Raw genomic sequence first — 25,888 nt, 5'->3', positions numbered from 1 at the left:
CTACCCAGACTTGGGTCATCTCCAGAAATAACACAGGAGCCCTGTGCTCTGAGAGTCACCAAGGTTACTGGGATGAGGAGGGTGTTGCTTCCTGCCCCTCAAGGGCTGGCCCCACCCCTGGGCAGGATCTTCACCAACCACAAGTTTGCACAAACCAGGGTCTGAAAGCGCTGGAAATGTATTCCTTCCTGGCTCTGGGAATAGGAAGTCACAGCACAGCCTCACCAGGCCAATAGCCAGAGACTCACTGCTCTGCCCCTTCTTGCCTCTGGTCCCCTGGTGGTGGCTAGCGCATCCTCAGCTTAGGACCTCACTGTGGTCTCTGCATTCAGGACACGTGGCACTCTCCATTTTGAGCCCTGTGTTCCTTCGCCTCTGAGGACCCTGTGATGGCATTTAGGACTGGCCACTTGCATCATCTCAAACTTCACCTTTGTCATGTCCTTTGTTGCACAGGTAGAGTTGATCACAGGTTCCAGGGGATTAGGATGTAGACAGGTGTTTCAGAAACGTCACCATCTTCCCTCCTGCCTTCTGCAAGTGTTTTTCCTCACCTCTGATCTGTAGGAATCACTGCTGATTGCTCTTTGCTCTTGAAGAGACAGGCACAGAGAGGGCACAGTTTCCTCCCAAACATGCAGCTCAGAGTAAACTGAGCTGAGCTGAAACGGAACCCAGGTCTTTTGTTTTATGCCTGCTATTCTTACTGGTTATTCATCCACCCATTTCTTCATTTATCCGTTCCTCATCCATCTAGCCATCCATCCTCCATCTATCCCTTCATCCATCCATCATCCATTCATTGGACATACTAGCATGCCCTACCCTCATAGTGGGCATAGGCTTAGTACTTGGCAAGCAGACCTAGTTGGTGCCTGCTCCTGGGCATGTCCACCCACCAGGGAGACAGGACAAGTTTGCGCGTGCCACCACCTGCAGTTCCTCCCAAGGGAGCTCAGTCATCAGTTAATCTCAAAGTGGGAAAGCTCCATCTTCCACAGCACCGGCTCATGACCCAGAACTGGGGGCTTCTTGTGCAAGGGGCTTCTGGTGAGAGAAATGGGGTAGCTGAGAAGATGCAGATGGGAAGGCAGGAGCTGGGGGTCAGAGTTGTAGCCTGCCTACCTGCCTCCAAGGCCACAGCTGGCCCCAGAATCCAGCCCAGGAGACATGTAGGCTGACAGTCAAAAATGTCTGGTCTAACCGTTCCCCACTTAACAGAGGTCCCAGACCAGGTTGGGGACCATCAGCTCCTGGTGTTTCAACTTACTGCCTGTGCTGGCCCCTCATAGCCATGCCAGTGTCTCTTTGGGTCTCAGTAGTTCTGTCTGTGAGATGGGACACAAGCTCCTGCTGACTCTGGCCTCATGTTCCTGTCTCCTCAGCTGCTCAGGGCTGGTCTTCCCCACTCTCTCCCTTCCCTTCCCTGGTGGGAGATCCGAGCCCACCCTGGGGCTCAGGCTGAGTCTGGGTGAGTCAGCACGCTGTTCACTTTCCCAGACAGGCATTACTGGGTGGGGCTCAGCGCCCCAACCCCACTCCCCCAGCTTCCTTTCCCTCCTCTCACTCCATTAGGAAGGAACACGTCCAATCCTGCCCCACGGATGTTCCACTGTACAGAGCCCACACCCTCCCTTCATTTCCCCATCTGTGAAAGCCTTGTTCACACTCCCAGCCTGCATCACCCTGATACCTCCCCTCCAGGAAGACATGGCTCCCGTCATTCTAGCTCCCCAGGGACCCATTACCAGGGGTCTGGGCATGCTAGCTCAGGCCCAGTCTTGGTGCTAGGGTGCACGTGGCCAGCCATGTGGGATTCTCATCACCTCAGCCTTTCCTTTTGTCTCCTGCCAGAACTCCTGTGCTGACATGTGGGAAGGGGGCATGAGCTGGGCTGCGAGGAGGGTGCGCTGGGTGCCCTCCCCCTGCTGAGCGCTTGTGTTCTCATGCTGTTAAATTTGAGAAGGGAGGTGCTGCCTGAGCACCTACTAATCTCCTGGCCCAGCTACTCTGCACAGTTCTCGAGCTTTGTCCGTCTCTCTACACCTGCTCAGCCATCTACCCCGGCACCAGCCTGCGGGCCAGGAACATTCTACGGGGTGTGGTACCAGGCCACAAGAGTTAGACCCTTCTCTATCTGTCTTCAAAGTTCAAACTCTGCTTACATAAGTAGGAGCGGCCTCTTAGACACACCACCCCGGGGTCGGCTGGAGACCAGCTGAGTGATGCCTCAGAGGGCCCACCAGGCAGAGCCCCTGGGAAGAGTGCCAGTGAGGGTTTGGCAAGAGGAAGCTTACGTATTAGTGAACTGGAAACTGTCCAGTTTGACCTCCCGAGGGCAGAGGCTGGCTTCCATCCCGACTTCCTGGTGAGACTCGGTGACTTTCTTATACATATGTGAGGGAGGGTTTATATGAGTACATGTGTGAGTGTGTGTGAGTGCCTATGCACACGTGCGCATCGACACGTGGAAGCAAGAGGGTGGCATCAAGTGTCTTCTTCCATCATTCTTCCTTATTCTTGGAACCTAGGGTCCTCCCCCAACCCCCGCATGCCATTAAACTAGACTGGCTAGCCTGTGAGCCCCAGAGACCCCAGTGCACAGCAAGTGCTGCCCACTGAGCCGTCCTTTCCTCATCCCACTTCTCCACTCCCATCTCTTTGTCTCATGCCATTTCTGGTGTCTGTTTCAGGTACCCCAGCCTCCCGCAGCACAGGTGCATGTGAGCACACTCTCACACTCCTGGCCATGATACCCTGACAAAAAAGCAACTTAAGGGAGAAAGGGTTTGTTTTAGCTCATAAATTCCAGGTTCCTGTCCACTGTTGTGAGCAAGTCAAGGCAGAAACTTCAAACAGCTCACACCCACACTCAAAAGGGGGGAGAAATAAATGCACATATGCTCACCTGATTGGCTTTTTTTTCTTCCTCTGCTTAGCTCAGTCTCACCGCTCTCACACAGTTTAGGACCCTGCCTAGGGAATGGTGCCGCTCAGAGTAGACTTCGTTTTTCTACACCAGTTAACTTAATTAAGACAGCTCCCACCCCCACCCCTAAAAAAAGACAGTGCCAAACTGACAATTAAAACTAATCATCACAGTCTCCGAGGACGAATTTTGGAGTAGGTGTCTCCAAACCCTGGAGGCCCTAGGTCAGCAGGCCAAGGGTTCTAAAGTCTCATTAAATATAGAGCAGAGCCATAGCCTCCAAGGCATACAGACGTTGACTGCCAAGATGTTGAATGCTGAGAGCATTCAAGACGGGATTGTGAGTGAGAAGTGCCATCACAGAAGGAGAGCTAGAACAATATTCTGTATTTTAGCTACAGCTCACCAGCTCGAACACCATTCTTGGGCTGTATCAGTGACTGAGTTGGTAAAGTTTTTGCTTTGCAAGCATGACAGCCAATCCCCAGAGCTCACATAAAAAAGCTGAGCATGATGGTGCGGTGTGTGATTGCTCCCAAACCTGGGGAGGCAGAGACAAGGATCACAAGTCACCAGCTAGCCAGCCTAGCCTCGTTAGGGTCCATCCAGGCCAGTGATAGACATGATTTAAAACACAGGTTCAACGGTTAAAAAGCGAGATGGAGAGCATCTGAGAAACAGCAGCTGAGACTGACCTCTGTTTTTTACATACATGTGCACATGTGTGCGCACACACATACACCTCACACAGGAAGATTTATGTTGAATCCGGAACTTCTTCACTGCTAATTCTGCATGAGTGATCTGACTCAAGCCAAACTCAGATTCAGCTTTTTGCTCAGTCATTAGCAGTAAGCTCTTAGTACGGTCTGTGTACTGCCCATGCTCCTAGAATACATGCGTGTGCCCATGCATTGACATGCGCATGCATACAGGAGCAGGGTTGCAGGGCAAACGTGATCAGCTGAGCTCAGGCCGAGCAAACCCAAAGGGAAGATTTAGAGTTCTGCTACCAGGGTTGCAGTGACGGCTGTACCAGTGTGCAGCCTCTTTCTGTGGGTGTGCGCCAGCATATAGCACTCAGAGCACAATTTCCAAGCGTCATTCCTCAGGTGCCTTCCAGGCAGCGGGACCAGCAAGCCACTGTGCTCCAGGGGTCTGCCTGTCTCTACCTCCACCTCAGCATGGCTAGAACTACAAGCCCGTATCACCACTCCCAGGTTTTACTGTCATCTCTGGAATTGAACTCCAATCCTCAGGTTTGCAAGGCAGGCACTTTAACCACTAAGCCATCCTCAAACCTCCATGGAGCTTCTGGGTCCATTGGCTGTTTCTTCCAAGGTCTGACTCCAAGCTAGAGATGACTAAGGGAGGTTGGCATAGAAAATGAAAAGGACGGGCTTCTGGCAGCCTCTCTGTGAGTGCCTGCACATGCCAATGCTACTCCTGCGGTTTGGGGCTCTCCGCAGGGGACTTGCGTCCCACGGGTCTTCTTTCTGAGAGTGTCACCTTTTGTCCCCACAGGCCTCCTGCCCTGAGTGGCAGCCCGGTCATCTCAGATATCTCCTTGATCCGACTTTCCCCACACCCTGCGGGCCCTGGGGAGTCTCCCTTCAGCGCCCACCATCCCTACGTGAGTCCTCATATGGAGCACTACCTCCGGTCTGTGCACAGCAGCCCCACGCTCTCAATGATCTCTGCAGCCAGGGGCCTCAGCCCTGCTGACGGTAAGCAGTGTTGGGGCAGAGGCAGCAGGCACTGGGTTGGATGCTGAGGGTGACTCAGTGGCTCTGTCCACACAGCCAGCCCATTTTCTATCATCTTACAATAACACGGAAGATTACGATTTCATCGTTGGATATATCTATTGCTTAGATCAAAGCCCGCATGATCTAGTCAGTTCCGCAAAGCACCACCTCTGTACATCATATTGGGGACCCAAACATTCAACACATGAGCTGCTGAGGGATATTTCATATCCAGACCATAACAGCCACATCATAGGCACAGACTTCTGCTCGCAACACACCAAAGGCTGCAGAAGCCAGTATTAAGTGCGGGCTCTTGTGTAGGAATAGCTCCTGAACTCAACATCAAAAGGGAGGGCAGAGCAGAACCAGCAATCTCTGTTCCTGTCCCAGTGCTGGCCAACACAGATGGTCTCCCAGCCCCCAGGGATCCCCTGGAGCTGGAGTTACAGGCAGCCGAGGCCCCAGTCTCCCGGGATAGACCCGTGACTTTGTGCCACCTCCAATGCCTAAGAGAAGGGGCCAGCCCACTGGTTGATTCAAAACAGAAGTGAGGAGTCATGGAATATAGTTACTCTCTCAGATCTAACTTTTTTTTCTAGTGGCTGAGGTGATAGCCACTCATCTACAGCTAGTAAGATGAGATCAATCTTACTAAGTATGAGATCAATCCTTAAGAACCCAAGTTAAAAAGAAAAGAAAAAAAAGGCAAAAGAAGGAAGAGAGCAAGAGAGAGAAAAGAAACAAAAAGGAGGCCCAGTGACAGGCAAATGGAACCCCAGCAATGGGGAGGCAGAAACTGAGATTCACTCACTAGCCAGTCTAGCCGAATCAGAGGTCCGGGTTCAGTGAGAGGCCTTGTCTCAGAAAGACGATGGGGAGCAATTGAAGAAGACATCCGATGTTGCTGTCTGGCCTCCGTGTGAGCACAGGTAGCAACGGGGGGGCTAGGAGGTCAAGCGTAGAGCCCCCAGCGCAGAGGTGAATTATCTTTCCTTCCTTAAACAGGAAATTCGTTTCTTAGATTTTACTGATACATTTTTAGTTTATGTGTGCATTGCATGCATGTCTGCATAGGTTCCTCCAGAGGCCAGAGAGCGAGTACCGGATTCCATGGAGCTGGAGTTACAGGTAGTAGAGAGCCACCCAACCCGTGTGCTGGGATGTGAACTCAGGTTCTCTGTAACAGTAGTATGTGCCCTTAACTGCTGAGCCACCCTGTTGGACAGTAAATCCTGGTGGTTTCTCTCTCCATCAGTAAACTCTGACCGTTGCTTTCTTACCTTCTGTGACAGTGGCCCACGAGCATCTGAAAGAGAGGGGACTGTTCGGTCTTGCTGCCCCAGCCACCAACCCTTCAGACTATTACCACCAGATGACCCTCATGGCCAGCCACCCCACCCCCTATGGGGACCTTCTAATGCAGAGTGGGGGTGCTGCGAGCGCACCCCATCTCCATGACTACCTCAATCCTGTGGATGGTGAGTAATGGAGGGTGTGGGACTATGGCACAGGTGAGGGTGGCTGACTGCCGCAGAAAGCAGTCCGTTGGTCCCAAGCAGTCCGTCGGTCCCTTTGGAGGCAGGAGACACAAAGAGATGTCTATGCCGCCAGCCACAGAGACTGAGGCTGGGCGACCAAGAGCCCTGTCGTCATCATAAGGAACGGATGCATTTAGTTAACTCTGAGGAGAATGTGTAGCGGGAAGGACAGACACTTCCCAACACCAGGAATTGGCAAGCTGAGATGAAACAGGGCAAACAAAATAAAGATGGAGGCTCATACCGGGTGGTGGGATGCAATTTTGAGAGGAAGAGTTAGAGAGCTAAAGGCATCTCTCACTAGAGGTGCTGCGGGTGCTGTTCAGGCCCAAAACTGAAGAGGCAAGGCCAGCATCTGGCTTGGGGAAGAGCCAGCCCAGCGGAGGATCAGCAGGTGCAAAGGGCCCGTGTTCTCGCTCAGCTCAGGAGACCGATGTAATTGGTAGAAACCAGGTAAAAGGCAGGAATGCTACTGAGGCCAGTGTTCTGGGCTGGGCTGTGACTGGTTGGGACTTGATCCCTGGAGTGAGATGGGACTGTGGAGCCATTTGGGGGAGGATGTACAGAAAAGTAAAGACCTAGTGTACCACTTGAGAGCATCGCATTCATGCTGATCTGAGAACTGAGCCGGGGCAAGCGGCAATAGACTCCACTGATGGGCTGTAGATGAGTCCCATTAAGGGAGATTCCTCCAGCTCAGACGTGGGTGTGCAGGGAAAAAGGAGCGTACTACTTATGTTCCTCCTTGCTGTGACCAAGTATCTGACCCCCTCCCCCCCTCGTAATAAAACCTGATGAAAGCAGCTTAGGAAGGCAGGTTAACTGAGCCTCACACGTCAAGGAGATACAGCCCATCGCGGTAGGGATGGTAAGGCGGCAGGAGTGTGAGGCGGCCAGTCACACCACATCCGTCGTGAAGAAGCAGAAACAGGCCAGCTTCTCCTCTGTATTCAGTCTGGGGTCCCCAGCACATAGAGCAGCTCACATTCATGGGAGGTCGTCGTGCCTCAAACGTGATTGAGAAAATCCTCCGCATACGTGTCTTCTAGGTAATTCTATACCCTTCCAAGTTAACGGCTGTTGTCAGCCATCCTAAAGAGTCAAGGGCAATGCCAGGGTCTAGAGCACAAGTGATAGGATGGGCTGTCCGTGATGAAGACGGGACATACGCTGGGCTCTTTGCAGGGTGGAAGGCATGGGGGAGGGTCTTGGATAGATGAAGTCATAGGTACACATCAGACACCATGCCCTTGCTTCTCGCTAGAAGCCATCCTTGTGGCTGCTTTCACAGGATGCCATAGCCCCCTGACTATGAGCCCTTGGGTTAGCATACAGCCTCTGCCAGTGGGAAGGAAATCAAAGCTCAGTGCTATTGCCACTCTCTAACTAGACCCCACTCCACCTGGCAACCCTAAAGCTGTCCAAGTATTCCTGGGATGCGGGCTAAGTAGAAGAGTGGGAAACCACCACCAAGGACGCCCTTGGGCTGTTCACCTCCAGCCCTGCCGGGAGCAGTGTCTTCTGCCACAGTGTTGCGTGGTGGGAGGAGACAGACCTGCAGAGAGGCCATCTGGTCCTGCAGGGCAGCAGGTTGGAAACGGGCTGTGACAGCTGTTTAGAGGCCACCAAGGCTTCAAGATGCAGGGTGGGCCCATATCATCCAGGCCTCAGCTCACACCATACGTGCCGTTCCCGGGCACCCTGCCACAGCCAGCCACTGTTGCCTCTCTATGTAGTGGCTTTGCTCCATTGACCTGCCTCTTCACAGGGTTAGGACTAAGAGTACCTCTTCTTCAGGAAGTCTGTCTAGCTGCTGTCTGCCTCCTTCGCTCTGTCCTGCCTCTCTACTTGCTGGCATCCACTGGGTGCTCAATTAATGCTACCAGTACCCCTTTACCTCTCTTCAATCCACCGTCCTCTCCAGGAGTCCATATCTTAGTTGTCTTCACCCCTGTCCATCTGATGCTTCCACCCAGGCCATAGGCCACTCTGGGCATCATGTCCTCATCATCTCCCTAGCCATCTTGTCCCTGAGTGTGCTAGTTATGGCTTGTCCCCTCTCTCCCTAGTGCTGTCATTAGGGTCACAGTCTGAGCCGTGACAGCAATAACAAGAGAGGCTCAGCAGCCTGTCCTCCATAGGCCAATTAAACAGATCAGGAATGGTGGAAAGCGGAGGAAGGAGAGTTATTCACGGTGGTCATGCTGAGAAGAGGAGCAAAGAGGCTTACGTTTAGGTTTAAATGGGGGGCACGAGGTTTACAGAGCTAAGCAGTCCTGGTCAAGGTGTGGTCTAGCCATCAAATCTTCCCTGCACAGTGGTCTGACAAGCCGTCAGAACTGTGTGAGCTCTCTTTCTGAGAGGCAAGCTCACCCTCAGGCTGGCACCAGGTTTCAGCTCTTTCCTTCTTCCAGCTCTTTCCTTCTTCTGAGTCTCCTGGGGAAATTCCAATTTTTTTTGGAGTCTGTTGTCAGATAACCAATGAGACAGACACAGGGGTCTCTTTTGAATATCTTCTTTCCTGCAGCCTCATTGCTGCCTCCCAGAACAGGTCCCCTGATGTTTCCTGCTCTGCCAGTCTGCCTGTCTGCTGTGCCTGAGGGTGTGGGGGCTGTGCAGCTCCAAAGGTATCATGGGTATCAAGTCCTGGGCACCTGAGGTACCAGTAGAACTCTAGGCATCCAACTCTAGCTGACCTGGACCCTTCACATAAGATAGTCAGCCCTGCCGCTGGACCAGGTGGCCGACAGCCTGTGAGACCTGATGTGTCAGGAGTGGCCATCACAAGAGACCTGGGAGAGAAGACTGTAAGCTGATTAGAGCAGGAGCAGGAGTGGATGGGGAGCTGCTGACAGCTGTGGGTGGCCTACAAGGGACTGGGGATAACTCTGTCCCCCAGATCACCCGGCATTGGCTACATCTGGGGCCTGAGCATGTCTAAGAAACAGGAAGGGCTGGGCAGGAGGAGTTTGTAGCCTGGTGCAGCGCCCACCTCCAAGGGCAACCACCACTTGCTGGATAACTTACCACAGCCACCTCCTCTCTCCACTTCTGTATTAAGATCAGCAGATTCCCAGACACCTGAGCAGGACTGGTGGCAGGTGGTGGCTGGGGAGGGCTGGGGACAAATTTTATAGACAGCCAGCTACTTCTTTCTCTTGGTTTCTAATCTGTCCAATCCATGAAAGCCAACCAGTCCTTACTGATGTTCTATTTCTCCTGTTTATGCTATTCCGCAGGGCGTTTCCAAGCAGATTTACTCGTTTTATTTTTCACTTTCCCTAGGTTGGAACCTAGGGCCTCACACATGCTAAGTGCTTACTCTCTAACACTCAGCTAGGCCCAGACTTTTCTTTCCTTCTTAAATTTTGTATCTTATCTTTCTCGTGTGTGTGTGTGTGTGTGTGTGTGTGTGTGAACATGCATGCCACGGTGTTCATAGGGGAATTGGTTTTCTCCTTACACCGTGTGGGACTGGGGAATGAAACTCAGGTTATCAGGCTTGACAGCAAGCACTTTTAACTGCTGAGCCATCTCAGATCTACCCCAGCCCCTTCCAGACCAGTGGAAGGTAGAGATTTAATCTTGGCTTCAGAATTTTTTTTTAAAAAGCATTTGGGGCATTTGCACTCAGCTTAGGTACCTGTGTGGATACTCAATCTGCTGTGCTTCAGGGAGATGCTAAATAAGGCTGAGCCCCTGCCCAGCCTGCCTCCAGGGCATCCCCCCTTCCTCCTTCCCGTGTGAGCCGGGAAGACCCTGCCAACTCCTGTATTTCCTGCAGTCCACCCCCACAGGATACTTCAGTTTCCACGATGCCTCATGGGAAACTTAGATCTTTGTACCAAGCTTCTCTCTGCTCAATATTCTGATGGAAGAAATGGTGCATCACTCATTCAGCGGCTGTTTACTCAGCATGCATCCCAGTCAGGTTTCTCTATGGCGGGGATAAAGCACGGATCGAAACCAACTTGTTGGAGAAAGCGTTTATTTCATTTTACGATGTCCAGCTCACAGTCCATCCCTGAAGCTCAAGGCGGGATCCTGGCGGCAAGCTCCCCATGGCTTCCTCAGTTTGCTTTTTGATACGGCCCAGGACCACCTGCCAAGGGGCGGCACCACCCACAGCGGCCTGGGCCTTCCCATGTCAATCACCAATCAAGAAAAGGCAGCCACAGACTTGCCTACAGCCAGGCTGGTGGAGACAATCCCTCAATTGGGGTTTCTTCTTCCCAATGACTCCAGTTTGTGTCAGGTTCACACACACACACACACACACACACACACACTCACACACTAAGCTAACCATCACAGTATGGACCACATACCAAGCCAGGTTCTAGGCACTTTGCATGAAGCTGAATACCACATCAAGTCTTGCCTCTGGCCCCCAAATGCTCTCAGTGTCTAGCCAGGCATCAAGCTACCTTTTATAAGCATGCTGATACCGGTCCTGGCCTGACCTGTCTTCTCACTGCCTCCTCTCTCCTCACCTACCTTCATGTCTTGAGACAAAGGCATCCAGCAGAGAAGAGAACATTCCAGAGGCTTTGTGTATCCAGCAGAAGCATGGAGGCAGGATCTGCCGGACTGTGAGGCATCCTGGGTGAAAGGCTGGTGGGTACTCAGCCCTCTCAGCTTTCTCCAGCTCTCCCATGGCTACAGCATGGTTTTACCTGAGTCAAGTGCCCAGCGCAGAACAGGGCATTTAACATCATAACTGATGTCACTGTGGGGGTTAGATAGGTGGTTCTTCAGAAGGAACTCTTTTTGGAGAGGGACTCATGTAATTAGGGCTGACCTTGAGCTCACTATGCACCTGAAGATGACCTTGGATTGCTGATCCTCCTGCCTCTACTTCTCACCTGTTAAAATTATAGGCCTGTGTCATCATGCCAGTTTATGCAGTGCTGGGTACAGAACCCAGGGCTTCATACATGATAGGCAAGTACACAAGTACTGTCCCATGTGGGATATATCCCCATCCCTAGAATTTTCTGTTTCTTTTGTTTTGTTTTGTTTTGTTTTGTTTTTGTTTTTGTTTTTGTTTCCCTGAAGGGGTGAACTTGATCATAAACTGAAGGGGATGTTTCTGTCTAAGAACCTACAATAGCTTCTCATGGATCTTGTGTGCACCCCACATGTGAGACACATTAGGTGGGTCAGAAAGAGAGCAAGATCTCTGACAGGCCCAGACACTGGTGCCACTGTCCTCCCTGGACCAGAATGAGGGCCTAAGGCTCTAGCGCAGGCTCACCTCTCCCTCATCGACCTTTCTTCTTTTGCCTGATTTTCAGCAGGGAGACCGGGAGCTAAGCCACTGAGAAGGCAAATCCACCATCACCCATTCCTCCGCTGGTGGCTCTGCAGAGAGCACAGAGCTCATCACGTGACACTAGCCCCTAGCAAGGAACTATCCCACAGTAGGCTGTTGACACGGGCAGTGTAACCACAGGAGTGCAGCCCAGAGCCTTCCTCCCCCATCACTCCAGGAAGACGGAAATGTTCTGATTGAAGAACTGTCTGCTCGCTGCCCTATACCTCCTCCCAGCGCTGTGTTCTGTTGTCATATTGACACTAATGTGGCTCGGATGTCACCTCCATCCTGATGCTCATTCTTTACACGGGCTCCGGATCCAGGGTGGGGAGGCTGAGAAACCGATGGCATTGATCTCACAGGAGAGATGCAGGCATCGATGGGGCCTCGGGGAACTGATTCAGGCAGGAGTCCAGGCCCAACCTGGGACAGAGGGGAAACTGAGGCTGAGGAGAGCAACTGTGGGCTCCACAGGCTGGGAAAGAGCTGGATAAGAGAGGCCCTTTGAACTTACATTGACCAGGATGCAATCCTACTTCCCTGGTTGGGGAACACAAGCCCCACACCTTGGTGTTCTCTGCCCTTGTGACATAACTAAAATGGAACCACTGGTCTCTACCTAAGTCTTCAACTCTATGGCCTCACCATGGAGGTTCCCCCATGAGAAGGATCGGGGCTTGGGTCAGCGAAGTGCAGATGGTGTACTTGGCTGAATTCCTCAGAACACAATCTGTGGGCTAGTCCCAAAAAGACCTGGGCCAGCCGTAGTGGATTATGCCTGTAATCTCAGCACTTGGAAAGTGTAAGTGGAAGAATCAGGAGTTCAAGGCTGCCCTCTCTCTTTCAAAAAGGAAAACACGGGATATGGTAAGGAAAATTTGGCCCTTTCATAAGAGTGTGGCCTTGAAAGCATGAGGACAGGAGTTCAAATCCCCAGAGCCCATGTGGAAAGCAGGAGGGGTGACCTGCACCTGTAACCCCAGCATTGGAGGGATGGAAGGTGGATGCAGGCTTCCCTAGAAGCTTGGTGACTGGCTAGCCTAGCAGAACCAGTGGGCCCAGGCCAAAGAATGACGTGTCCTGAAAAATATCAGTGGTCCATAGTCTCCCTACACACATGTGTATACACACACATGCTCAAATAGGTGCCCATAAACAAAAAGGAAGAACGAGAAGAAGAGAAGAAAGGGAAAGGGAGGAGAGAACAGAAGGGGGAGGGGAGAGGAGAGGAAAGGAGAGGAGAGGAAAACTAACAAATGAGACAGAGTCAGAGATAGGAACAGGTTACATCAGGCATCTCCCGAGGTAGGACAGGCGAGCGGCTGGTCACTCGGTGGCCAGTGTTAGGACAGGCAGCAACCACAGATGAATGGCTGCTGTGAGTGCACCAGTCCCCAGACATAAATCACAGGAAAAGCACGGGAAATGAGTGCCAGGCTTTTCTTCCTATTTAGTGATTTATCAAGGGAAGAGGCGCGTTAATAAACACATCTCCCTCGAGGGCCAGGAATAACAGAGATGAATATGACTGTCAGTTTGGCTTGCTTCCTCTTGTTAGGGGCACCCGAGAGGGTGGGAGTCAGAGTGTTAGCAGCAAAATCTCTTTCTGAAAAATATATGGCGATGTGCTGTGGTGATAGCTCAGTCAGGAAAGTGCTTGCCTTGCAAGCCTGGGGCCCTGAGTTCCATTCTGGGATCCCTGTGGGAAAAAAGGGGTACGCTGGGGCATCCAGTGGGGAGGTGGACACAGGTTCATCCCTGGTGGACTTGGTGGCCACCCAGCCTAGCTTGCTTGGTGAGTTCTAGGCCAGCAAGAGCCCCTGTCTAAAACAGAAGATGGACAGTGCCTGAGGAAGGACACCTGAGAATGTCTTCTAGCCTCTCTGTGTGCACACAAACAAGCTCATAAACACACAAGCATGCATGCCAAAGACATGTATAAGTCTTCTCTGGTGGGTGCTAAATCCTCTGTGCCCCCCTAATGTTCCCCATTTTCCCCCATAGTTCATAGCAAAAAGTCTGTAGGAGGACCCCCTTTTGCACCTAGCTTTGAGATAAGGATCATCAAGATGGGGATGAGATACTCAGAGAATGCCCTGATGGAGGCCTGTGGGGGGTAGTGTTACAGCCCACTGCCCCAGGCTCAGTTATATTTTACTAGGCTTTGTCACAAACTATAGGCCCACTGTGCCCATCTGTACCACTTGAAGAAGCCCTGGGAATTGGCCATTTTACCCAGACATGTGGACAGGGTCATAGGTACCATCCTCAGAGCTCTGTATTACTTCACAACAAGCCTGTACAATATAGCATGCCACCTTTATTAGAGGGAGGCTGGGGAAGGCTGTGTTTGGGCAGCACAAGGGCTGCTTACAGGGGGCATATCTATCTATCTATCTATGTATCTATAGATACATACATAGATAGATATATAAGAGTTTTCAGAGGGAGGCCAGTAAGGCAGGGAACCCATTGCTCCTCACAAGTATCTAGAAAAGCAAAGACACTCCAGCATTCACCTTCATTTGCTACGGTCCAGGCCACCCATGCCCTGACTTAACATCTTACAGCAGCCGCTAGCACTGCTAACATAAGGCCCCCACTGTAAAATGTGAGGTGGGACAGTGAAGGAACTTTAGAAACTAGAGTCATCAGTGATTTCAGACCATTTCTAGGCCACTGTTGTCTAGAGGAGAGATCCAGACTACTTTTGTGGGTGAGGGGGAAGAACAGACTGAGATCTGGAGTGCCAGGAGCGTGTGTGTGTGTGTGTGTGTGTGTGTGTGTGTGTGTGTGTGTGTGTGTGTGGATACATACATGCAGGCATGTCCAAGCATGGGTGGTATGTGTACCTACATGCAGGGGTATATGTGCGCATGTTCATGGGGCATATACATTCAAAACAACACATTCCTGTAGCTCAGGTGGTCCATAGCTGAGGGCCTCCGAGTGGAGAGTACATATGTGTGTCCCAGCAGGCCTCTCCTCACTGATCATCCTCTGCCTCTCTGGTCTCTCACAGTACCCTTCCCAGTAGTCTGGGGAGGTGATCAGAAGCCGGGCATCACGCTCAGCACCTGGAGCAGCCACCCAGGCTTCTGCTTAGCAAGTTTCCTGCTAGGTGCAGGGGGTTCTGGCATGACCTTCTCAAGGAGCAAGGGGTTCTGGCGTGATCCCAGCTGCAGCAGAGCTAGTGACCTTGTGGCTCTTCTCATTCTTCTCCCTGTGATGAAAATGGACCTACCACCACAACACTGGCATAGAGAAACCATGAACACTCATGATGTGTGTTGAAAATCTGTGGTACTAACATGCCTTCTGTTGGCTGTCTCACAGCGTCACGGTTCTCTAGCCCACGTGTGACCCCTCGCCTGAGCCGCAAGCGGGCCCTGTCCATCTCCCCGCTCTCAGATGCCAGCCTCGACCTGCAGCGCATGATCCGGACCTCTCCCAACTCACTGGTAGCTTACATCAACAACTCGAGGAGCAGCTCGGCAGCCAGTGGCTCCTATGGGCACCTGTCGGCCGGCGCACTCAGGTGAGCCCCAACAGCAAGCAAGGCCCCAACCAGCTAGAAGCTGGGCGAGGGCCACACGGCAGAGTCTGGCCTTGCAGGTCTAGCTTTATACTGGAAAGAGATAGAACTTAATGTTACTGTCCGAACGCACTAGCAACTATATTGATAATTCAAAAGCAATAGTGAGGCTGGGGGTGTGGCTCTTTGGTAGCGTCCTTGGCTAGCATGCACAAGGCCTCGGGTTCCATTCCCAACACTGTATGAAACCAGGCATGGTGACACATGCCAGTAATAGTAGCACTCAGGAGACAGCAGCAGGAAAAGCAGAAGTTCAGAGCCATTGGCTACATTGCGAGTTTGAGGACAGCCTGGGCAAAATGAGATGCTGTCTGAAAAGAACAACAACAAAGCAAGAGTGACATGGGGAGTTCTCATCACACTGGAGCACATCCTCACATAATAAACCTGGCACTAGCCATCATGACATCAGAGGTGGCCGGGATCAGAAGGAACCTTGTTAGGAGCTGGGGAGATGACATAGTGGGTAAAAAACAGCCACAGGAATATAAAGACCTGAGTTTGAATCCTCAGCATTCACGTCAAGGGCCAGGCACATAGCACAAGTATCCAGAGTTCAGCACTCCTATAGGGAGTCCTATAGAGAGTCCCTGCAAGTTCATGGACGGCCAGCCTGTAACGTGCTGCTACATATTACTGTTACATATTACATGTTACTAATCCCCGAAGTTGTCTCTGCCTTCCGTATGTATACCAAGCCATGTTCCGTACCTGCATTTTAAAAATGCTCAAAAATGCTATACATCTACGCACACGCACACAATCATTAATGAAGTGGCTTTTCTAGTATTTCACTAGTATGACAGAGGGTAGAGTTGACTAACAGGAAAGGCCACGCCAGATGAGACACTGATGTGGTCCACGCCCTAAACACATCTCGAGGGCTGATAACAGGTCTCACTGTTGTCATCAAGGCTGTTCCCCCTTGCCATTCTGTGCTTCACTAGACCTTCCTGAGGACTCAGATCCCAACCAGCACGCATAAACCATGTACCAGTCCTGGCCCTGCCACTTGGGAGAGGGCTGGATGCAGGTGCTTACGGTAGTTTACATAACATAGTTTGCATAGCAGCTTCTCTCACACTGAGCTAAGCCCACAGTGAGGAACTTGAGGCTGCTGGGGCTGGAGAGGTGGCTCAGCTATTACAAGCATTTGCTGCCCTTCCAGAGGACCGGATTCGGTTCCCAGCAGCCGCACTGGGTACCTCATAATCACCTGTAACTTCAGCTCCAGGGGAGCCAGTGCCTATTGGTCTGTGAGGCTGCCTACACAGCTCTGAGTTCCCCTTAAAACACTGAGGCTTCGCCGTCGTTTGCAGATTATGGGGTGGCCTGGACCCTCTGTCTCCAGGAGCATGCCCTCGGTACTATGGACAGGAGCCTGTACGTAGGGCCTTCTCATGGCAGCAGTTCGCACCACAGAGATGCTGAGGGAGCAAGGAGGAAACCATATGTCTCTGGTGTCATAGCCTCAGAGGCCACCAGCGTCGCATTTCCTCATCTCTTGCCAGGAAAAAGTGGCTCATGGGCAAGTGTGTGACAGCTTGTAAGTGCAGCAGAAGCTAAGAAGAAAGGGAATGGTGTGAGCTGGACGGCTCTGTACCAATGAGGAATCACAGGGTCCAAGGCCAAGTGAATTCAAATAGACTGCAGTGCTTTGTGGGTGCATCTCAGGTGTCAGAGCAGAGAAATAGCCAGGTCTGGGGCCAGCCTGCCTGGGCTCCAGGTTGCAGTCAAGGAGCTAGGTGTGGGCTGTAAGGCTAAGCAAGGACAAGCCATGGTCATGATGTGATTAGCAATGTGCCATTTTGAGCCTCAGAATACAGTTCTCTCTTCCCAGGAACTGTTGTTTTGACGGTGAATGTCCCCTCCTGCCCCCTCCCCATCCTCTTCTGTTCTCCATTGCAGCCCAGCTTTCACTTTCCCCCACCCCATCAATCCTGTGGCCTACCAACAGATTCTGAGCCAGCAAAGGGGCCTGGGCTCAGCCTTTGGACACACACCACCCCTGATCCAGCCCTCACCCACCTTCCTGGCCCAGCAGCCCATGGCTCTCACCTCCATCAGCACCATGCCTACCCAGCTCAGCAGCAATAGCAGCGATTGTCTAAACGATGCCAACCAGGTAGGTGGCTGCAGGGGAGTGAGCCATCGCTTCTCACCCAGCCCCCATGCACAGGTCACGCTAGGAGCTGGCAGAGACCTCGGCACTGTAGCCTGGCTAGTTGATTGCTTTTAGGGCAGAGGCCACGTGATGGGAAGAGCCTTAAACTGGGCCAGAAGCTCTGGCCTGGGCCCATGGTAAGCCCCCCAGTCACTCAATTCTGTCTCCTGTCCAAAGGAAGCATGAAGGGATGAATAAACCCTTTAATGTACGAGATCCTGTGCCACACAAGGACACTTCATGCATCATGCAAAACAAAGTGTCTGGGCTCCACTGCCTCAGCAAGCCCTGGCTGGAGGGCCAGTCTCCCAGACTCAGTTTTTTTTTGTTGTTGTTGTTTCAAAATACAGAAGAGTGTTGGCACTAGTTTTCAAACTCTATTTTATTTTGGTTTCTTATCCCTCTTCCTCCCTTCTCCACCCCAATCCCTTCCAACACCCTAACACCAGGCAAGAGATAGAGAAAGTTAGTGGGGAGAGGGGGCAGGGTTCTCTTTGGCTACTTCCTGCTGGTTAGGGTCATTGGGTTCCTTGGGGGCAAGTCCAATCTTCTTTTCAGGGTACCTCCACTTCTCGTCAGACTGCATCAACAGCACCCAGCAGCAACAGCGGTGAGCAGCGGCCTTCTTCCCTGGGGCGCTCCGACACTCGCTGGGCTCTGGCATTTATCCCCTCTTCAGAGTCCTCAGAATTATTTGCCAGCTATCTGCAGCTGGCAGAGAGCCCCTCTCAGAGCCTGCACAAGGCAAATAGTTTGCTGCTGTGAACAACCTCAATCAGCCCCATATCCCACACCTGGAATCAAAACAAAAACCAACATAACTGAGTTTTTAAAGACACCAAAACTTCCACTACAGAAGGGAGGAAAAGCTAAAAAGATAAGCCAGGGGTTGAAGAGCTTGTTTTGCAAGCATGAGGAACCTGAGTTTAATCCCCAGTATCCATGTTCAAAAAGCCAGGCATTGTGGGGCAGCTGTGAGTGTATGCCCTTACTCCTAGCACTCAGGAGACAGAGAGGTAGAGCGATTCATTTTCTTTTGTTGTTGTTTTGTTTTGTTTTTCAAGACAGGGTTTCTCTGTGTAGCCTTGGCTGTCCTGGACTCGCTTTGTAGACCAGGGTGGCTTTGAACTCACAGAGATCCACCGAACCAGGGCAGTTTCTGAGTTTGAGGCCAGCTGTTCTACATAGTGAGTTCCAGAGCAGCCATGGCTACACAGAAAAACACTGTCTCAAAATATGCATATGTGTGTGTAAATAAAGCCAGGCCTCGTGATGCATGCTTGTAAGCCTAGCTCTAGAGAGGTGGGGACAAGCGGCTCTGGGGCTTACTGGCCAGCTAGCCCTCAAAAAGATAAGGTGGGCAGTGACTAAGGAACACACTTGAGAATAACCTCTGATCTCCACATACATGTGTGCATGTGCACACAAATATACAGATGTAAACCAGCACATTGCATATGTATTGCATACATATTAACATGTACATATATGTGTATACATACACACAAATTCAGGGCTATCCCAGATGGTCTACGGGTAAACTCCAGAGCCACAGCCCAGATAGAATTTTGGGGGTCCTCTGCCTCGTGCCCACATGACAGACTGTCCTCTGCCTCCTCCCTCAGAACAAGCCGAGCAGCGAGTCAGCTGTGAGCAGCACCGTGAACCCAATCACCATTCATAAGCGTAGCAAGGTCAAGACTGAGGCCGAGGGCCTGCGGCCAGCCTCCCCACTAGGACTGACGCAGGTAAACCTCCTGCCTGCTGCCACTGTCCTCATGCTGGGACCAGGTTGGATCTCCTGGTCTGGCTGCTGGGCACCTAATGGTGACTGGATGGGGAATTGGGGAGGAGTGGGTGGATGGATGGATGGATGGATGGATGGATGGATGGATGGATGGATGATGGATGGATGGATGGATGGATGGATGGATGGATGGTTGGAAAATGGAATGGGTAATGCAGATGGCCATCTGAAGAACCTAGGAAGTCAGTGTGGGTGGGCTCACAGAGCTGTGATCCTGATCACCCTGCACCTATATCATTTTTATCAAATATGAATGAATGAATTAATGAATGAATGTTCTGTACTTCCACCTTACTACATCTGCTATGATGGAACTAATGAACGAATACATACCTTTTCTTCCCTTCCACCTTGCTTCAGGCTGCTGTTACCCCCACATACTCACAGCCTCAGCCTTGAGACTGAGCTGCTCAAGCACCCTAAGTGCATCTGGTCCTCAAGGCTGCCCCCTCTCCTGGAGCTCACTGCTCACACAATATCCTTTACTCCGGGTACTCCTGGGTAAGGGGACTTGCAGGCACTCAGATGCCCACTGCTGGGTCACTTCAGGTGGGGGGAAGGATACTTTCTGGTGGGAAGAGAGGATGGGACAGCTGTGGCGTGCAGCCAGCATGAGTGTGCCCAGACTCTGCAGAGAGCCCTTTGGAAGCCCTGCTACTTGCTCTGTTCCCTGGGAGGACACACAGGCTACTCTTGGAGCAGGTGCCTGCCATGTGGAAGGCTGAGCATCTGCTGACCTTGGCTTTGAGCCTCCCAGCCCTAAGCCATCACAGTGGCATAGTCTGTTATCCCAGAGTTTGCAGTCAACAAGGATGCTCAGGGCTGCCCTCCAGTCCCTGGCTTCCAGCATCTGCTGGCCCATTCTTTATCAAGACTGTAAACCATCAGGCATGCTCTAGGCACTTAATTTTCATGAAATATAGGGTCCTCTTATTGTCAGGCAAACAGAGGGGTTGGTGACAAATTCTTTTCCCCTCACTGACACCAGCGCCAGTCTGAACATGATGCATAGTTTCCACGAGGCTGCCCGTCATGGGGAGGGGGTGTATGTTGAAATTGATGAGGACAGCACACAACCAGGAAAGATAAACATGCAGGAATGTTGAGGACAGGGAGGGACCCCAGGATGGTTGTTTGCCAAGCACCTTGGAGTCTCATTCACCATCTGTGGGTGAGGCCTCATTACTGCCCTACACCCAGAGGCCACAGTGCCACAGCCCAGTGCCACAGCCTTTAAAAAACAAAAACTGTTCAGAAGGAGCTGGGAAGATGATTCAGTCAGTAAAGTGCTAGCCACACAAGCATGAGGACCTGAGTTTGAATCCTGAGCATCCATGGGCACAGCGACATGTGTCTATAATCTCAGTGCTGGGGAGGCAGTCGCAGGTGGATCCCTGGGGCTTGCTGCTCAGCCAGTCTAGCTGCATCAGCAAGCTCTGAGTTCAGTGAGACCCTGTCTCAATAAAACAGAGTGGGCAGTGACTGAGGAATGACAGCTGAGGCAGGCCTCTAGCCTTCAATTCATTCACAACAATGTCCCTGAACACACACACACACGCACACACAGTTATTATACAGAGCTACATTAAGTTTCATGTAAGCGTGTAAGGTCTTTCGAGCATTCTCCCCATACCCTGGCTCCCTCTGCCTTCTCACTAGTCCCCCACCTCCACCTTTATTCCCCTTGACGGCTTTGCTCCTACTCTTATGTCATCTGTACAGATAGGATTCTCTTTATCTATAAAGTCAAGGACTCACAAGTGAGAGAAAGAATCTAGTATTTGTCTTTCTGAGATTGGTTAACAAATTTCCTTCCTGTGATTATTTTGTTGTATTCATCCAACATGATAGCAAGGGCAGGGGAACTAAAGCCTGGAGGACAGGCAATCCACTTTCCTTTGTCCAGCATTGCGCTTAGAGTTTCAGTACACACAGCTGATACAACCAGGGAGTAAGTGTGATACAAATAGGAAAGGAAAGGGCCAGAGCACCCTTAATATACAGATGACATATCACTATACATGGATGAGGCCATAAAGACCCCACTAGCAAACTCTCAGAGTTGATGAACACTTGTAGCAAAAATGGCAGGATACAAAATGAACACACAGAAATCAGTAGCCTTCCCGTGTACCAGTAACATGCAGAGAAAGAAACCATAAAACATACTGGGCGTGGTGGTCACATTCCTGGAATCCCAGCACTCTGGAGGTGGAGACAGGAGTACTGGGAATTTCATACCAGCCTTGACAGCACAGTATGTGCGAGGCTTGGGATATGTGAGTCCCTATCACAAATAAATGAAGGGACGGGAGCACAGGAAGACAGTCTGTCCACAGTCACTGCAGAGGGCTTTTCCTTGCAGAGTCAGGCTCCGTGTCACTCCATGTGTGGCAAAGGGCTTGCCTCTCTTTGGCAGAAAAGATAGAGTAGTAATTTTGTCCTCTGCTGAAGCCCTCAAATTGCAGACTGGGAGAATTCCTGCCTTGGCCTTGGAGCGGCCCACAGCTGGGCCTGCTGCTCTGAAAGGAGCGGAGCCTGTAGTAGAGGAGTGAACGTATTCCCAGATGTTCTTCTGTTACGCTGTGGCCATGAGGAGTCTCTGCAGTCTCCTCTCAGCAGCCCCTGGCTGCTAGATACCTGGAAGTGAAGCATCTTCCTGACTGGCCTGCTCAGCTTGCTCACCTCAACATAGTGACAGCATTGCCCTCTGCAGAGCAAGGGCGTTTGTTGAGAAGGTGCCCAATGGTGACCAGGAGTCCCTTTTGGAGGAGGTTGTAGCCCCAGCGCAGAGTCAGAGAGGGCCTGTGTTTGTGGCCCACCATGGGAAATCCTGCTCTTCTGAGATGAGCTCCCTGTCACTAAGTGACCATGTCACAGGACATCCAGTTCTTAACCTGCAACAGTTTGTCCCTGTTTGCCAGCACTGTGCTTGCTTCCCTGGAGGCTCTTCTTGTGTTTTATTTATTTTTTTGTTTGTTTATTTTGTTTTTCAGTATGAGAAATTAGACCTGAGATCTTGTGTGTTAGGCAAACATTCTTGATTTAAAGCTACAACCCAGGAGCTCTTTTGGAAAGTTGGGATACATTCCTGTTTTTAAGGATAAGTTGAACATGGCCAGGTGGTGCATGCATGCCTTTAATCTCAGCATTCCACTCAGAGGCAGACAAATCTCTGAGTGCAAGGTCAGCCTGGTCTACAGAACAAGTTCCAGGACAGCCAGGGCTACTCAGAGAAAACAACAACAAAAAAAAAGTAAACCGTAATGCAAATCTATGTAACATTGCCTCTGGCCTTGGTTTGCCTCCCAGAATGCCTGGCAGACCCAAGGAACTGGATTGTCATCAACAAACTTCATGGGCCCTCTCTGGACCTTGCCTCTCAGCCTGGGGCACCTCTACCTGTCCTTAGCCACCATTCCAGGCAGGTCCTCTGTGACCTGAGTCTTTCTTTAGGCTTCATAACCCAAATTGTGGTCTAAAGAGTGTTCCATTTCCATGTTATGGCTGTAATAAGACACTGACCAAAAGCCACTAGGAGAGAACAGGATCCTAGTTAGCCTACACTTCTAGGACAAGGTCAGGAACGTGACGCAGCAGTCACGGAATAGTGCTGTTTGCTAGTTTGTCCTCAGCTAGCTTTAAGCTTAAGACAACCTGCCTTAGACATGGTGCCACCCACAGGTCCTACCACACCAATTAACAATTAACAATCAAGACAACTGCCCACAGACCTATCTCTAGGCAGTACCTCAACTGAGGCTCTCCTTTTAGGTAACAGTTAAAGCTAACCAGAAAGGAGACACAAGCTACTCCGTATGTGCTGTGGAAAGGAAAATCCATGCCTCCCCGAGCCTCAGTTTCCCCAGCTGTGGTACAAGAATGAAGAATCCGAGTTTAGGGCTGTGGCAGGGAAAGGTGGCAGGGAAAGGTGCCTGACAGTGTCTGGGGTCTGCATTCTCTCTGTAGAGTGCTTGAGAGTTGGTGGTGCTGTCATGATGTGAGCTGAGGGCACTTAACACTTAACAATGTTTCCATCTGCAATGATTGTGGGGCTCACCTGGGACACCCGTAGTGGAAACCAAAACAGGAGGTAGAAGTCAGGGCCTTCCTTTCTCCTATTCACGTGTAAATCAGGAGGTGAGGTGGAGATGTTCTGGTCAGAATCTCTTCCTGATGACCAGAGAACAGGAAGGGCCCAGGACAGTTGCCTGCCTCAAGTGTTTTCCTCAGCCTGAGCTGAGGAAATCAAGAAAGGCTGATGAGTGTGAGTCTGTGTGCATATGTTGTGTGTATACACATGGATGCATGCATCGTATATGTGCGTGTGTGTGTGTGTGTGTGTGTGTGTGTGTGTGTGCGTGCGCGTGTGCATGATGTATGTGCAATTGTGCGTCCACACCTGTGCTAGTCTAGAATCCTTGGTATGACCCCTTGAGTTTAATGTCACCCTCTCCTCAGGACCAGGGAAGCAGGCATGGCTCATAGGGATGTGCTCTTCCCTTCTCCCAGGAGCAGCTGGCCGATCTCAAGGAAGACCTGGACAGGGATGACTGTAAGCAGGAGGCTGAGGTGGTCATCTATGAGACCAACTGCCACTGGGCAGACTGCACAAAGGAGTATGACACACAGGAGCAGCTGGTGCACGTAAGCCTTCGTCCCCAGCTCCTGCCCGACCACAAGGGACCTAGAGCCTTCCAAGGCCTGTGCTTCAAGGGGGGGAGGCATGGGGGCCAGGTGCCCCGGAGCCCCCTCGCCTCACCCCAAACACATATGTAGCACATGAAAGTCCAAGAAAATAGGGAAGTATGAATAAGGGAAAGGCGTGATGAAGAGGAGCCCCCCACACCCACTAGGGGCGGTGTGTAGTAAAAGTGACTGCTCTGAACACATGTGACTTTCCTTCTGGGACTGGCTCAAGCAAAAGAACAGAAGCAACAATGTAAACAGATGTTCCATGGCTGGGGAGACAGCTCAGTCAGCAAAGTGCTTGGAAGGCCTGGTTTCAGCGCCCAAGAACCCTTTTAAAAAGTTCTGGGCATGGGGTCAGATGCCTTTAACCCTAGCACTGATGAGAAGGCCACACAAGAGGCACATGTGTGCCTGGAGTTCTCACAACTAACCCAGCCTGCCTGCTGAGTTCCAGGCCAGTGAGAGTCTCTCCCTGGAAAACCAAGGTGGAAATACCTAGCAGACAGAATCCTTTAGCTAGCTAGAGTCCTGTCTTGACCTAGGAAGGACTGCGTCAGGGATATCTCTTTTTACCTGGCTGTAGAAAGAGGAGGCTGTTCCACAAACGAGGCCCTGCCTTTGCCTAGCAGTGCCGCTCTGCTCTCTGGGAAGATGAATGGTGAGCCAGAGCCCCTGTCCATTATTAACAATTTGTCGCTAAGTAAACCAATAAGAAAAAAATGAAAGGCATAGTCAGGGAGCATTTTTCTCATTTGAAAGGCTTTATGAATGGAGAGGGAGGCTGAGAGGAGAAGATTTTTCTGGAAGTTCAAAGGGCTGCTGCCTTGCTTGCTCCCATGGTGGTGCTAGCTACGCAGGACAGTTGGGCATGCTGCACAGGGCATCCGGCCAGTGGCTTTTCATCTTCCATGACAAGGTGCTGCCAGAGCCTGCCACTCAGTTCCTGGACAGCTGTGCAGATCGTAAATGTCTTTTCTGGGAGAGACAACAGCATGGGAGTTTACATGTCCCAGGAGCACCCTGTAAAAGCACAAAGAAGCAGAAGTCAGGCAGTGGCCTTGCTGTGTCCTTAGGTGACCCCACCTCTCTCATCTAGGCCATTTAGTCCCGGGGTCAGCCTGGCACCATGCCTAGAGCCCCAGCTGAGGGTCAGGATCTAGCTGTAGCCCCTCTGCAAAAACAGAGCTGAGGAATCTCTGTCTTCCACTGCTAGGGCACCTCCTTTATAACCCTGTGAAGTCAGAGTTTCGGTCTGTCCGCCTCCCTGCACACTTAGCCAGTGCCTGGTGCTGATCTGTCAGGGACATCTCCATACTCACCACGTTGCAGCCACCACGAGGAAGCAGATGAAGCGTGCATGCTGCTGCCCCATGTCTTCCACCGTTTATACAGTCCAGGATCCCGTAAAGGAATGGAGTAACCCATAGGCAGGTCTTCATGCCTCAACACAGTCACACTAGCATCCTACAGGCCTGCCCGGGAGCCTCTCTCTCAGTGGATTCTAGCCTCTGCCAGGTTGACAGTTAATGCTGTCCTGGTTGCTGTGTGACACAGGCGAGCTCGTAGGTGGGTCCTGCCACTGAAGTTCCCAGCGGACAGAGTACCTCCCCCGTTCACAGGGCTACGCAGGAAGTTGATTTATTTTCATTACAGACTCCCTGTGAGATTTCCAGAAAGTATCTAGGAGAGGAAAAAGGCATGTTCAAGGCCATCTATGCTCAAGGCTAAACATAGTTTGCTGCTATTTTAACATTTTCATTTGAAAGTATTATCTCCAAGCCAGCTGCCTTCACAGCAAATGCTAATTGTGCTAGAATTCCTGCTTATCACGCAGGGAGAGGCTCCTCTCCCTGCCCTGTCCCTTTTATTTCCTTGTATTTCTACCCTGCCCTGGGAAGTCAGGGGAATGAGTGGAATATTAGTTATGTTTGAGTAGGTATAACCAACTAACAGAGCCAGCTTATGCAAGGGAGTGGAAGGTGGGGGAGAGGTACTTTGGCTCACAGTTTCAGAGAGTTCAGTCCTTGGTCACTTGGCTCTTGGTGGAGCAGAGCTATTTACCTGGTGGCAGAGTAGCTACTGTAGTGATCCAGGT

The 25,888-nt window shown here is 51.4% G+C and overlaps 1 protein-coding gene across 1 annotated transcript in view; it reads left to right on the top strand.

The window, feature by feature from the left end:
• The window catches only part of Gli2 (GLI family zinc finger 2), a 210,598-nt gene that overhangs the window by 173,257 nt on the left and 11,453 nt on the right, over positions 1–25,888 (top strand). The window contains exons 4-9 of the mRNA XM_021633255.2: positions 4,454–4,656; positions 5,973–6,158; positions 14,872–15,073; positions 17,039–17,255; positions 18,920–19,042; positions 23,614–23,748. Of these exons, the coding sequence (XP_021488930.1) occupies positions 4,454–4,656; positions 5,973–6,158; positions 14,872–15,073; positions 17,039–17,255; positions 18,920–19,042; positions 23,614–23,748 (1,066 nt within the window). The remainder of the gene's footprint in view (positions 1–4,453; positions 4,657–5,972; positions 6,159–14,871; positions 15,074–17,038; positions 17,256–18,919; positions 19,043–23,613; positions 23,749–25,888) is intronic.

The sequence above is a fragment of the Meriones unguiculatus genome, chromosome 18, assembly GCF_030254825.1.
Source record: "Meriones unguiculatus strain TT.TT164.6M chromosome 18, Bangor_MerUng_6.1, whole genome shotgun sequence".
Taxonomy (NCBI): Eukaryota; Metazoa; Chordata; class Mammalia; order Rodentia; family Muridae; genus Meriones; species Meriones unguiculatus.
This window is presented reverse-complemented; position numbering and strand designations above follow the sequence as displayed.